A 15,068-nucleotide genomic window follows, 5' to 3' on the forward strand; every position below is an offset into this window, starting at 1 on the left:
AGAAGCTGCCATAGACTGACATGAAAGAAGCTGGACACTTTGATGTCCAGGTGCAATTCATCCATCCTATACTGTCAATGGAGAACTGCAACATTCAGGAGCTTTATTTCCCCAAACAGAAATCAGTGTAAGACCCCCCTCGGCAGTTGGCTAGTGTCTAGCGGCTGTCAGGTATCTAGGGAGTTTTTGCTGTGTTGACAGAGCTTGCAAAATTGGCTACCTGGAACTAAGATGTGTCAAGTTCTTTAAAGATGCAAAGGACTCTTCAAGTACTAAACATTTTCACTTTTCTGCAGTATAATAAAAGATTGATGTCTGCAGCATTAGCTTTAATTTGCTCATATGACATCATCTTGCCTCAGAGAATCTGTGATGATGAGAAGCACCTCAACCTTTTTCCTCAAAGCTGCAGTTCTCTGCCAGAGCTCATGTATCTGGACTAACTATGATGATTGGGAAGGGTAATGTCAGCAAGCCAGAAAATTAACTTAGCATTGCAATGTATGACTGGTAGGATATATAGCTTAGTATTTAGATGAAGTTATGCCAGCCAATGAAATCCTGAAGATGTAAGAATCCCAAATAGAGTTTAGATGGTCTAAGCAGGCCACACTAATTCCTAAAGACTACTTCTTTCAGGACCCAAACCACAACATATCTTTCTATATCAGTACAAATTCTATTTGCTAGTATTTCAGATAATCTGCCCGCAATGAAACAAATCCAAACCCATGCTTTTAGGAGTGTATGCGATGATTAATCTCTTGTTTTCATTGTCCTTCTCTCTAAATCATCCTTCTGAATTAGAAGAACATATACAATGAATCTGTATATCTATCATGTCTTAAAGGAGATTACAGACACTGATCTAGGCCTACCTTGATGCACCACAAATCCACAGTCAGGGTCATGGGCAACCTGCAGTAAAATTTCTTCCACGTCTCTGTTTTTTCCAGGAGGGTCTACCAGAGAAGTTATCTTTTGCTGCAGAGTCCTTGGCAAAGCCATTAGTTGCGTAAATTGACCTTCTGGACTTTTATCAATCTGAATGTTATAAAAAATAAGACAGTAAAAACATTCAGTGTTAATAAAGTAAGTTCTCTTATTCAAAGAAGTCAGAAGAGTCTTTTGGCTATCTTTGACCTCTGATAAATACCTCAAAGAACACAATTCATTTCACTTGTAAATGTCATTGACAATGCTAATGAAAACTTCCCAAGCACTGGGAAATGCAGTATCTCAGCTCTGAACCTGAAGAATAATTCAATGCAAAGGTGTTAATTTTTATGCAAGGGAAGACTGATGTACACATATGATCTTGCTGCCTCTGCAAACAACTTTTCATTGAAACTGTATAATTTCTGTTCTATCCAATTTCCTTTAGAAACATAAGTACACTACAATGAAAAAAAAGAAGTTCCCAAAAGACCACTTAGCTCAGTTTCTTCTGCCTGAATATAATCAAACTATACACACACACATTTCAAGTTTAGTTTGAAAAACATTTTCTCTGCTTTAAACTCAAACCACATCTGGTTCATATAATCTGAAGGAAACATTCATTCCACATTTTCCAATCTAAATCAGAAATTCAATGACCCTTTTTTGAATACAATGATACCAACATGCAGGCCTGTACACATTTATACAAAATGTAAGCACAAATACTGAAAAATGCATAATGGAGCAGATCTCTCCAAAACTGGAGGAAAATATGAAATGCTCAATTCCTCCCACACAACTTTTTAGACAGTCCATGGAGACATCAGACAGGAGTCTAGTTGCCCTATACACTCCCTTTAGTCAATGGGGAGAAAATGATATCCAGATGAATCACCCACTGACTACAGAGGAAGCCGACAACGAGCGGGCTCTTAACATTATGTGGGAGGAATCCACGCCTGAACCAGAACTATAAGAACTAGTGTCTGCCTTCAATTGTTTCTGAGGAATCTTTTAAGAAAGAATTTTCTCTGTAACTCTTGAAGACTACTTGGAGAAGGGGTTTCTATTCTGCATGAAACACCACTCCCAATAGCAGTTATCCTCTTCAGTGTGGGGAATAACTGCCATAAACCAGACCAAGGTATGAGGAATAAAGTATTAAAACACTTTGCTCAAAATCAACAGTAAAATGATGGCATTTAATCAACAGACTCGATGACTATTATGGAATTATGGACAGATTTATTATCCAACAACATGTTTGTAGTATGCTACTAGGATTTGTTTAAAGGCAACACAACAGGAAGTATTATTCTAACTAGCCATTTTCTTGGAGAAGGCATTACTGATTCTTTTCAAAATTCATTTAAATACTTCTTCCACTAAACTGTTCAAAAGCACACTGATAAGAAAACATGGAGACAGCTGCAGTATAATACAGATTCGTCTACACTGTACTCCAAAGCGTTGCAGTAAAATTGTTTACTGTACACAAGCTTGCTTATATCTGTACTTCAGTTTCTAACAAATACATGTCCTAAAAGGAGGCATTCATGAGATAATTACCAAGGTGACTTGAGGATAAAGAAACACCCATGGCCATGAGACAACCCATGCTACTTGTAACTTCATGTTGAAATGTATATCATACTTGAACGTTCGCACACGGACATGCATACTACAAGAGGAAAAATTGCTATTGGACCCCTGACTATGGCATCTCTCCCCTAATTGCAACGTTGCACTTATACCTTATGCCAGAAAGATGGAATTCAAGATACTGGTCATTTTGGATACCTGTTTCCCAAATACTAGGAAAAAAATGGTTTAGTATGGGTATTTAAAGATAATGGCAGAATTTCAATTGGGTTTAGTCAACTGATCTTCATAACCAGCACTCTACGTTTTTTTTGTGAGATGCAGTTTTTGCTTGCAGAAAGTTGCACCTCTAAGTTATGGCCTAATCTTCTTAACGCAAACCATATGTTTATTCATCACTTCCTAGACTGTTGTTTCCATATGGTAGTCATTAGAACACACGTTTTAAAATTATCTTCTCTTGTTCCCTTGCTAGGGCTCTAGTTCTGTGCCCATCCTCAGAGAAAATGAACAGTAGTTACTACATATGCAGAGACTGGTATTTAAGACAAGTCTTCTGGTTGCAGAATTAACTAAACAACAGAGACGTAACAAATAGCAAGTACAGTGACTCCAACTGCTCTCCTTAGTATATGGCATAAATTCCTGCCTTCTGTCAATGTGATAAAGCACTTCCAGTTGCTTGTTTTAAAAATGTTTTGAAGAACACTTGCCTCTAGCCTTCCCAGATGGTGCTTATATACCACTTGAGGGCAGTCCTGTAATATGTTACTGTACAGCTTCTGAAAATGGGGAACATTAGGTTTCACTATGTTCTGCACTTTCGATCTGTCTTCTCCTATTACCATTCTGAAATCACCTAGTCAAGAAAAGAGAAACAGTTAATTCATTAGGAAAAACACAAAAACTCAAAGAAGAACATAACAGAAACCAACATAGTACAAAGCTGTCATCTAAAACTTTATTCTCCAATTCTACCAATGCCTATATAATCCACAAAAAGGTTCACCTTCTAATAGTCAAAAAATACTATTCAGATACCTTCAAGCACAGAAAATAAGATTCAGAATTGTTATGTGGCCTCTGATATGCTGTATTGTCATCAACCTATGTGTCCACATTTTCACTTGGACAACAAAAAAGTTCCAGCTGTCAAGTTCAGACTCAAAAGCAGGAGTAACACAGTTCTACTCTTTGCAACCATACATCAGTTTCAACAGATTACTAAACAAATTGACCAGACCCAATACTTTGTATCCAGAAACAAATAACCTTCAATTTTCCAATATTGAAAGAAAATAATTTGCATTGTCTCTGCACTTCAAGGGCAATACCTGAAGCACAGCTAATGGCAGTCATGGTAAGATCACAGTATCACGCTTTTCTCTTAGCCACTACTTTGTTAGTAGTTTCAAAAAGTAACTCCTTTTAGCACCACTGTTACGTTACTGACATTTACACTTTCTTTTATGATACATGACTGAAAAGCTTCAAAGAGAGTAACTGAAAAGACAGTGAAGTCTGTAATAGAGCATTCATGTACCTCTATTAGGTACTACCCTGGTAGCTTCCAGTGTTACCAACCAGGAGTCAGAGGCTCAGTGCAGCACATACCAACAAACAGAATCCTGAATCAATTCATTTTCCCACTTCCCACATTCAGGAGATAAATGTTGTTGCAAGGTGGCAACTTGCTAGCATTACTTAGTTTATTTTAATTTATGCCAAGCCGCAAAACAAACACTTCCCATATAAATGGTACTGACTCACTGCTCTCAAAAAAAAATGCATAAAAAAGTAAAAGGATAAACATTTTCCAAATTAAAGCATGAACAACTCTTTTCAGCAGTCTCCAAGGAGACTGAGTAGAGTAACACATAAATTTTGTCTACTAGTATACTCTCTGAAAAGTTTAAGACTTAACAAAATGGCAGCAAAATAAAATATCCACAAACGTGTAATTGACAGCTTTTTTCTTGAACATTCCCAACTGGGAGTCTTACTGCTTTAGCTTTGTTCACATAGCAGAGCCAATTTCAACATCTTACAGCATGGTAACTGATCTCCCATGTTTTTTGTTAATTGCACTGTTTCAAAGGATATATAAAAAAAGTATCTTGGTCACTAGTGCTCACCAAGAATCTAATGACATTCCTGGACAGGTTTCAGGTGGGCAGGTATGCAGCCCTGTAGCAAACATCCCTGGTTAGCAACCCTTAGCCATCCCATCCCACTGTCACTACCCTCTTTACTGTCACTTTCAAACAGATAACAATTCAGAAAAAAAAGCTGCTAAAGAAAAGCTGAACAAGTTGCAATCTAAACTGACCAGAGAAGTACTATGCAAAGAACAGTAGCACTCCTCAGTAGAACCAAGCTGCAGCTTACAAACCCCACCTGCAGGGTTTTTTTTTTTAAAGCCAAACTTGCACTTGTATATGAGCAAAGAAAGTGCTGTGTGAAGTACAATTCCAACCATACTTCTTCATAGTGATTTCATTAAGGATATCAACATTTAAAGAGCAATGCTGAATTAAACTGTACCAATTAAGTCGTCTATTGAAGAGTCATTTGGAGTAATTTCTTAAATTTTCTTCCACACCAATTCATATCAATTTCATAACTAAAGAAGGAGATTTTCTCACCAAAAAAGTCAAACAATACCAACCAGAAGGTGAGTGTTAAACATATATTGAAGAATCATAATCTGGATCTTTAAGTTAACTGAATATGAACCTTAAACACAGCACATTCAAAAAGTAAGAGATAACAAAGTATAGGTCAGACTATCAGATGAATCAACATTACACTGAGAGTGAAAAGAAAAATCTTCTTCCAAAGTTTTGTAGCGTTAAAACCAAAATACAATCCATATAAACAGAAAAAAAAATTTCACCCTATTCAATCACCCATACTCAGCTGTTCATATAAGAAGTTTTGCTTATGTACCTATACCTATTTCCTATGAATAAGCACAGTTAGTCTTTCCAAGGTGTTATGTAACACAGCATTAAAATATAGTTGTTGGAGCATGCAACAGTGTAGGCCCAAAGCAAGAGAGCCGATGACTTATTATACATTAGACTTCCTACTGTGGTACAACGGCTCCAACTACAGCTTTTCTCCTCAGAGACTTTAGACACCATATACTAACCAGAATAGGAGAGTCCTGCAATCTGCATATAGAGGTCTTCTTCAGAGAAACTTTCTGGTAACATGAGAAAGGCTGCTGTGACTGCACTCTTCAGATTGCTAACAAGAGCAGCTTGCAGCTTGCTATTCTCATTCTGTGTCAGTATTTTCACCTGAAAAAGCAGAGTCATTTGAAGAAAGACTTCTGGAAAGTGCTACTGAAGATGGAGCTAGAAACGTTACTCAATCTAGCATGAAAAATAAATAAGAAATTTATTTAAGATTATATCCTATTACTATGGTACAATAAAGACGAGAGTGTCCCTTTTTGCTTACACAGTGGGAGAGAGAGGGACATCTTTTTAAGAATTAACAGCCTGCTACAGAAGGCTATTTTTACAAAAAAGGTTTGGAACTGCTATAAGCAACAGCCATTAACTAATCTCTGAAGAGCTATTTACCTTTTCATATTCATAAATTTAGGATTAATCAAAACAGTAAATATGAATGCATCAACAGAAATACTTCATATGTGATTATGCAATAAGAAAAAAAGACCAGTCACACTGAAAGAGAATGGAATACCAGAAAACAAGGTAAGTTTTCCTATTCATATTCTTTTTTCTTTTTTTTTTTTAATAGAGTACTCCTCTATCATATGCTTTAAGTAGTTTCTTAGACATCAGTTGTCCTCCTAGAAGAAGCAGGGCTTTATTTTGCACTTTGTATAAGCAGAATGTGAAGTCAATGGGAACTTCACATATACATGAAGAACAGATCACTGAAGTTGAGTGCTTCTATGTGCCACAAAGAAGAGTTTATTTTTAGGACACTTTCAAACTGTTCGAGACCAACAACAGAATCCAGTCACCTAGGATATGGAAATATACTGGAATAAAAAGCAGATCTTCAGTAAGAACTAATGTTCTATAATAATATGTTTCTATATTCAGACAGATGAAGTCACCCTGGTTTACAAGATGGCTAACTACACTCTTTCAGAAACAACTCTCCCAATACCTGCTTGTTGTCAGTTTCTGTCTTTTTCAAGTGTTCTGGTTAAGCAATACTGTCTTGCTTATAAAGGGCAGCTTCTTAATATTCGTTTATTTTAGAATACCTTAAAATGCAAACCCACTGGCAGTTATGAACAAACATATCCAACTTGCTTTTTCTCCCCAAGAGCCCATTCACACACAAACGAATTGCAGTATTACTTGAAATTCTGCCCCCATGTATAACCTGAAACAGCTGAGGTATCCTTTCAAGTAAATATTTTCCTTTAGGAATGTAAATACTCTGTTAATGAAGGAAAAAAATTTAAAAAAAACAAACCCAGATTCAGTAAAGAAAGTATGAGAATCAGACATATCTGCCACACAAAATTCTTCTCATAGAAAGGACATTGACAAAGCAATGTCATGGCTGGCCAATACTATATTCAGAACATACTTTTAAATTATGGTGAAATCTTTAAGAGGGATAAAACTAGAACAATATCTCATTTTGATATGATGGTGAATGCAACAGTATACAGGCTGCTTGTTTCAATCATTTTGCACTAAAGCATGGGTTTGCCTAACATCAAATCTATACCATAGTCAGGAATTGGTCCAGGGTGGATTGCTGAAGGATGTTCTCCTTTCTTTGATTTTCAATTTAAAAATAAAGAGTTCACTGCACAAGCAAGCATTTCAGAATTCCTCCTAAATTCTCCTACAAATTACTTTGTATTTTGTAGCATTAGAATGAAAGACAATGATAAAATACATTAAAATACAATATATTCATCTGCCCAGAGTAGATTTTATTTCCTTGAAAACCATGGGAGAAGTTTACTGAATGCATACAGACTCGCTCAAATAAGATCCAATAAACAGGTCAGGCTGGTCACGAGGATAAACTAATATTTAAAATTTCATCAACTAATTCACTTATATGTACTTTCATAACTTGCTGCTACAGGGAAACTCTAAGGAAAGACAGAAGTCCGTGGCACCCCAAGCAGTCATGCCAACTGCTCGTACCTTAGGCTAGCCCTGGAAATAACAGCAAGTTATGGACATGTTTTAAGAATACCACAGTTACAGCCTTTTAAAACATGAAACTTGGCAGGGATGCTATTCCTCCTCATGGAAGACCATGGAATTGCTGTAGTGAAGTAAAAGGAATAATCTCCTCTTTTGCTAAAAATACTCCCTAACATAAACCAGAATTTTTTCAAAAGGGAATAATATACTAGGCTTCAAAACCTGAACACCTGAAAGACTACAGTAGTGATACCATTTATGAACATATTTTAAACAGTTCAGATAGCTAGAAATCTCCCAGGAAGACAAAGTGCAATAGTTATCACCCAGCTATTACAAGGATGAATGTTGATTCTTGGGGTAAATCTGAAAGAAGACCAAAGTCAAGGAAGGCTTTCTCACAGTACAGAGAACTTGTGATCAGAACTATTCACTGTACCATATCACATAAGGGGGAGACAAGCAGCCAATTTATTCTGGTTTTACAGTATACAGAGAATTCGATTAATTAACAGTAGAGACTTTAAAATTGTAAATATTTTAAATGAGGGATATATTCAATTTTATAAATAAGCACAACCCTCAGTGATCACAACAGTTTAAAGTAGGAAATGTACTACCATCACTGCTAGGAAATTCATACACAAGAAACTGCAGGCATGTGTAAATAAAGATACTTACAGACAAACAAAATACACAAAGAAAATTTCATTATAGAATGAAAGGTGTCAAAAGCACTATTCCAGTTTACCATTTAGCCACATGCATGCTCTGCTCAGTATCACGATAAGAGGATTTTTCCATTCTCTTTCAAAAAAATGTTTTTAGAGATTTGGACACTGGAAAAATTCTGTAAACAAATATGTGCTCTGTCACTCCTTCGTGGGAATTTTTATAATATAAAAAAACCTAAAACTCCCAAGACCCCTCTAAAAAGTACAAGATAATTCCATATACTACTCATAGTCCTCTCTCTCTCTCACCTCGCTTCAATTTATTAAACACTTCCTTCTCTTAACAGTTTCTCCAGGACAACAGTAAATACAGCTGCTTACACTAAAGCAAAATATAGCTGCTTACACTAAAGTAATTACTTACACTCTATGTTTAACAAAAATTCAGTAATACCTCAGATGCTTTTAAAAATCTTTCTCCTCTGAAAACAAATTATGTGTTACTTGTTCTTATTTATTTTACTTTTTAGGTACAGCAGCTTTTTTTCAAATTTTTTTCAGGAAACCTGTCAGTTATGGAAAAATTACAACTGTTTATTTGTTTATTCAATTTTTCAATGCAGTTAAATGGGAATTTAGTTAATCAGTGTTATAAATTTCATGTAGGATGAAAAGCCAATAAACTTAACACAAAGAAGCCTGGGAAGAAAAGTTAGTGTTTCTAAGTGGCAATTCCAAACTCCATCTATTCTGCCAAACATTCTGGAAAGATTACTTGGTCAAGGCAACCAGTTTATAACAGAAACAAAACCTCCACTGCAAATTAAGCCAAGATTTTCAAGCCAGAGCAAATGTTTTAGCTCATGTGCTAGAATAGCTTGGACAGCTTTCACTCAGAGAGTGACAACTTTGCAATGGCACACCAGAAAGGCACTGAGCTCTTCCTCCTCTATGTGGGAGTGAGGAGAAAATTCCCAAACAAACTGTTCAACAATATTAATCTGGCTTCAGTCAACTGTGTCCAGAACTAGCAAAAATGGCAAATGGTATGTAAGAGATTATAGCATATAAGAAAACCAACCTAACCCCATGTCCCCTCTAAAAGAGGCTTAGTGTACATTTTTCAGGAGGTAAAACCAGCTTTGTATCACTATCGGTTACAACATATATATCAAAACATCAAATCAGTTGTGAAGCCAGAACCAGCAGACATTTGAAACCCATACAACAGATCTAAACAAATTATTTGGTCATTTTTGGTCAACACGGTATAACGTTCAAAATCCCAGTTAGTGATTTCATAGATTCTACACAAAGAGACAGTTTAAACATTCACCAAGCAATCTTTCAGTCAAATTCTAGTTTAACTCCTGCAGTCTTTCCTCAATGCATATTCCTGTGAGCTTTATGAAAATAATATGGACCAAGTTTTTCTTTTATCTATTAAATAAATATGCGTGAAGATATCTCTGCTGTCTTGTTCGCAACCGAAAAAAAGCACCAACTTCTGCCTTCTTGTGCAAGTATGTACTCCCATTGAATTTACTCAAAAGATAAAAAGCACAATTTATACATACTAAGATGAAGAAAAATCCTAAAATAAATCAAAGCAGCAGCAAATGCAGTTACATTGAAAATGAATATTCACGATTCATTGTTAGTGTGGAATTCAGAATTCTTCCTTCAGTTAATTTGTCTCAATGTATTAAGTTTCATTCTTTATAAAGACAAGAGCTGTTCTAACCTGTATCATGCTATAATATGTCTCTGGAGATAGAAAAAAACCAGTAGTGCTGAGACAATCTATTCAAACTTTCACCCCAAATTTTTAGTTTAAAGCATAATTAACTTCCTTTACTGAGACTTGAACAGAGTTCTCCTTTCCTTCCCCCTCCCCTCCCCTCTTAAGAGATTTTAACAGCACTGCTGCCATCTGCTGAAAGCACACCGAGTCAGGCACTCATAGCAAAGCAAAGACCTATTTTTTGTGACACAAACATGGAGGAGAAAAACCAACATGCGTAACACATGGTTCGGTCAGTTATAGATACTTTAACAACACAATGAACTAGACAGTAACTGCACAGCAAAGCAGCTTTCATCCTTACAGATTTCCATTATTTAACTGTGTTAAATTTTGGTGACTGCTATAATTTGTTATAAAAGCTAAATATTACATTTAACATTAAAGGGACTCTGAGTTAATATAGTCCAGTTATTCAAGATTTACTATAGGCAGAAAGCTGTGATTAATATACTTAATTTCAGGGTTTTTTTCCACATAACACAGAATATCATTAAGGACTACATTTCACTTCCTTTCTGAGAGATTATCCCTCTAGGACTAGATCCCTAAACCAGAGCAGATCATTTGTTCAGTACTGACACATATAGATCCTTAACAGTTAAAGTTAAAACTACAACTGATAATTTTCCAGCCCTGTAATTTCCTGCATTTCAAGGCAGATAACTGAACAGACTAACAGTTACCGGTTTTTGGAGGCGTCCAGCGACATACAGGGTTTTCCAGTGAAGTAAATCATCAATCAGGGTATCAGTGCTAATTACACCATATTTTATCATCTGGAAAAAAGCAAAATAAAGGCTTTTGAAAAACCATATACCTGCACCACATCCACTGCATAAAACTTACTACTTACTACAACTGTCATTAATTCTAAGGAACACACACGTCCAATAAAAAACTGGATGCACAACATTAAAACGTTTTAATGTTTTTAAAACGTTTTAATGTTTTAATGAACACAGGAGGTAAAAAAAATAATTCCTATTTACATGCAAACTTCTGGAAAAAAAAAGAAAAAAGTGGAATGCACAGAAGTCTTTAAGATCCGTTCTAGAATCAAAGTTACAATAAAGTCACTCCAGCATCAATCACTAAAGCAAAAGACTTTAAATCCCCCCAAAACCTAGTCTAGACAGACACTGACACTGAAGAGATCTGAACATTAAAATACAACTGTTCATAAAAAAATTTTGGAAAGGTTACGATCAGTTTTGTACCAGCCAAACATTACAATAGTTGGCATAATCCACAGTATCCTTTATGATATTGAAAACACTAAAGAACTATTTTGTCAGAGATCTAAAATAAACAAAACCCCTACACATTTATGTGTAGCATTATTGCGGGCTAGGGTGTATATCAGTGAGCTTTTTCTTTTGCTCTTTGATGTTAGAAAACAAATTGTGATTTTGTAGTTCATTTTATGTAACTGAAAAAAAGACGAACTTTCAGCGGTTTGTTACCAATTTGCACTTCCTGAGTTTCCAAAGATTATCACCACAGCAAGGAAGCCAACTCCAGAATTTCTGGATAACAAAGGACCAGAGACTGTAATATGACTGAGTCATTACAGCATGAGATAAGGGCATAAAGAGCCAAGAAGAACAGAATTTCATAGCAAAGATCACCAGTACTTAAAATAAAATCCAAAATCCCTTTTTACATAAAGTGAACAAGGTTTAAACCCCAAATTCTTGCCTCATACAGATGCCTTTAAACAAAACAGCAAGTACCTAACAGACTACTTTACTTCTCCAACTTCCTATGAAGAATTCTGATGTATACCCAACATTATTGCAACCATGCGTGCCCTGTTGGTCACATGGCATTTTTCCATGACTGTCCTTCATTTCTTTTCATTTCATTTCCCATCTTCCTTAAAAGAACTTGCTTTCCCTATGTACAGTTTGTCACCTCATGGCAAAAGTTACTCAAAATCAACACCAAGACAGATACAGTGTTTCCCTCTCCTGACTCCTATCTGCACTCCTCCTCCAAACACAGTCTACACATAGATGCAGGAGCAGGACTTGCTGGACAAGTACTACTTACCTAGAACTATTAATTATACCCAAGCTTCACAGGTCAGGACGTTAGCTGTTGAACAGCACAGATGTCAATTCCAACTCGCTGTGTTAAATATTTGCATTTTATGTCAAACCGTAAGGATCCACTTTGCTATTACTACACGATCAACTGCTGTAATTAAGGCCCTGTTTCCCCATGATACACTTTAGAACCACCAAAACTGGCAGACAGCAAGTAATAAGGAATATAAAGCCAGTTTCTGATGTGCTTTAGTTGTAAATTCCAAACAAAAAAAAAATCTGTTTGCTTCTTAATTAATATGCTGTTTGTGAAACAGTTTTGAGACATAAATGTTGAAGATACCATAAGTTAAGTATCAGTTACAATCTACAAGATTTGCTTCCTGCACAGAAATCTGCTTTAAGCTAGTAATTTCAATACTTTGCACACAGACATTTGACTTATTTTACCCGAAGTACTTGTACTTACCCTACCATTACATGGCACTAAAGTATTGTAGTAAATCCCTGCTCCATAGCTCTGTATACTACTTATCTGTTTTGGCCCAAAAAGTTTTAGGAAGGAATAATGACTCCTGTTCTTTAACAAGTTCATCATATGCCAGGTCACAGAGTCATCAACAGCAAACACAAAGTCCAGCATATTGTTCTGTGGATAAGGAGAAAAATGTTGGGGTTTATATGTCAGGAAGCAACAAACGTTAATCATATTAATCCAAGATATACATAGTATCAAACTTCCAGGTAATCATTTTTCACATGAGTAAAAAAAAAATAAATCCAAAACACAAGCATTAATGTCAGATACAGTTTAAAGGTTCTGATGAAGTTGCATGCTTTCTAGTCAGTCTAGCAGAGATGGTCCAAAATTTTCTGGTCTCCCTGGCTACAGGACCAAACTTCAACCCTCCAAAACGGGAGCACATGATGAGATCTCCATTGTCCTAGTTCACAGCTCAGCATAACAGCTTAAACTGCTAACGAACAGGACTTTTGCTAATACGTGAGACCATGATTCGGGAGATGTGGGCAGAGCTGGCAGCAAGAAATTCACTTCTAGCATATTCACTTGCTTTTGCCAACAAAACAATCCAAACTCCAAAGACTTATAACACATGCCCTGCTTTTCTGAAGAAATCAGTCCACACATTCCCTGCACACAGACAAGCTGAAAGTTTACAGCTCATACCTACAACAAACTAATAGCTGGAGTGACATTAGTTCAAATTCATTAGGCCAATCTCTCTCTGTGGCTTACTAGTTCTGGGCTGCATCTTAGCTAATCAGTTAATACTACTGAAAAGATAGTCTGTTAGCTACCTTCCCCCCTCCCCGTTCTTTTGTGTGAGGATAAGATGCTGTTAGCGCTCTGAAATTCTTATTATCCTCTGTTCTTCTCTTTTCAGAAAGGAAAATGAGACACATCCAAAGTCACATTTGTGGGGAGCACTTAGCAGGCAAGTCTTAACGAGCAATACTGCCTATTAACAATTTTTAAAAGGTCAGGTACAGACAGACACACAAACAAATGGCTACTTCCAAGCAGCCTGGCCTCCAAACGCTGAAGGGGCGCCCAGAAGGCCACTTCAGCGCGGCAACGTATTTCGCTTGAGTCACCCTCAGGCAGCGCACAGGGAGCGCTTGTGCTTGGCCAACCTGCGACTCGGCGGCTAACGGGGCACCGGAACGCACACCGGCACCGAGGGCCCCCCGGGACACCCCGCCTCGGCAAGGCCGGCACACCGGCCCCGCTCACTCGCGATTTGGTGAGGGACGTGGGGGTTTTAGCCCCTCTTTCGCGCACAGGCCACAACCGCAGGGCCGGAGGCAGCTCCAGCTACCGCGCCGGGCCAGCTCCACGCCGGTGACAGAAACGCACAAGGCCCGCGGCCACGGCGGCCCTCCCGCCTGCCGGAAAACTCCGGACCCGTAGGCGATGGTCCAAAGCACGCTCCCCACACACCGCGGCGGGGGTTTGCTCCGAGGGGCCGGCCCGGGCCGGGGGAGGCCGCCGCGCTCACCTCGCCGTGCCCGGCCGAGGCCCCCGCCTGCCGGAAAACTCCGGACCCGTAGGCGAAGGCCAGGCTGAGCTCCTGAGGGAAGTGCGCCAGGACCCGCCGGAACTTCACCCCCGAGCTCGACAGCACCGGCAGCGCCATGGAGCCCACCGGGCAGCGCCCGCTCCGCTCCGCTCCGCTCCGGCCCGGCCCGGCCCGCCTTCCCGCCGCGCCGCCTCTGCCCGCCCGCCGGCTGAGGGAGGAGGAGGCGGCGGCGGCGGCGCGGGGAAGAGAGGCCGCAGCCGGCAGCGGGCGGCGGCGCCCGCCCACAGCGCCCTCTGCCGTCCGGCGCGGGGATGGCGGGGCTCGGCCGCCCGCCGCCGCTGTTTTCCCGCCCGCGGCGGCGGCGGCGACTCCCCGCGGCCGCTGAGGGAGCTCCTCTCCGGGCGGGCGGCGGCGGCGGCCACGACCCGCGCCCGGGGCCTCTCTCGGTGTCCCGGAGCCCCGGGAGAGGGCGTTCCCGCCGGTAAGGCCCGTTGAGGTGTCAGGGAGCGGCTGCGGTGCGTTTCAGGCTGAGTCCCTCCTGAGGTGGGCTGGCCGGACCGAGCCCGGGGGGCCGTTAAGCTGAGCGGCGGCAGCGAGGTTGTATTCAGCGGATGGGTTTAGTTTTCCAGTCTTCCCCCGGCCCCCACCCCCGTTTCACTCTAATTTTTTTAGGTCATCGCAGTTCAGTGCCCCTTTTTCGATTATTTTTCCTCCTTTTTCCTTTTTTTTTTTTACCGGTATTTTGTACTGATTCGGGGCTTCCCTCAGGAATTGTCAGCGGTTTTATACTT

At 39.1% G+C, this 15,068-nt stretch overlaps 1 protein-coding gene across 6 annotated transcripts in view; it reads right to left on the reverse strand.

Moving 5' to 3' along the window:
- The window catches only part of TAMM41 (TAM41 mitochondrial translocator assembly and maintenance homolog), a 35,982-nt gene extending 21,507 nt beyond the window's left edge, over nt 1–14,475 (reverse strand). For 3 of the 6 annotated variants that reach the window (XR_011322008.1, XM_069769776.1, XM_069769780.1), the window contains exons 1-6: nt 14,257–14,475; nt 12,705–12,884; nt 10,871–10,963; nt 5,699–5,849; nt 3,264–3,403; nt 879–1,050 (exon numbers count right to left, since the gene is read on the reverse strand). Coding sequence is in view for 5 of the 6 variants with exons in the window: in XM_069769776.1 (XP_069625877.1) it covers nt 879–1,050; nt 3,264–3,403; nt 5,699–5,849; nt 10,871–10,963; nt 12,705–12,884; nt 14,257–14,394 (874 nt within the window). In the remaining variant the exon portion in view is untranslated. The remainder of the gene's footprint in view (nt 1–878; nt 1,051–3,263; nt 3,404–5,698; nt 5,850–10,870; nt 10,964–12,704; nt 12,885–14,256) is intronic. The other 3 variants (XM_069769779.1, XM_069769778.1, XM_069769777.1) reach the window with 2 other exon arrangements.
- Between the last annotated feature and the right edge of the window lie 593 nt (nt 14,476–15,068).

This window comes from Haliaeetus albicilla, chromosome 24 (genome assembly GCF_947461875.1).
Source record: "Haliaeetus albicilla chromosome 24, bHalAlb1.1, whole genome shotgun sequence".
In the NCBI taxonomy this organism is placed as follows: Eukaryota; Metazoa; Chordata; class Aves; order Accipitriformes; family Accipitridae; genus Haliaeetus; species Haliaeetus albicilla.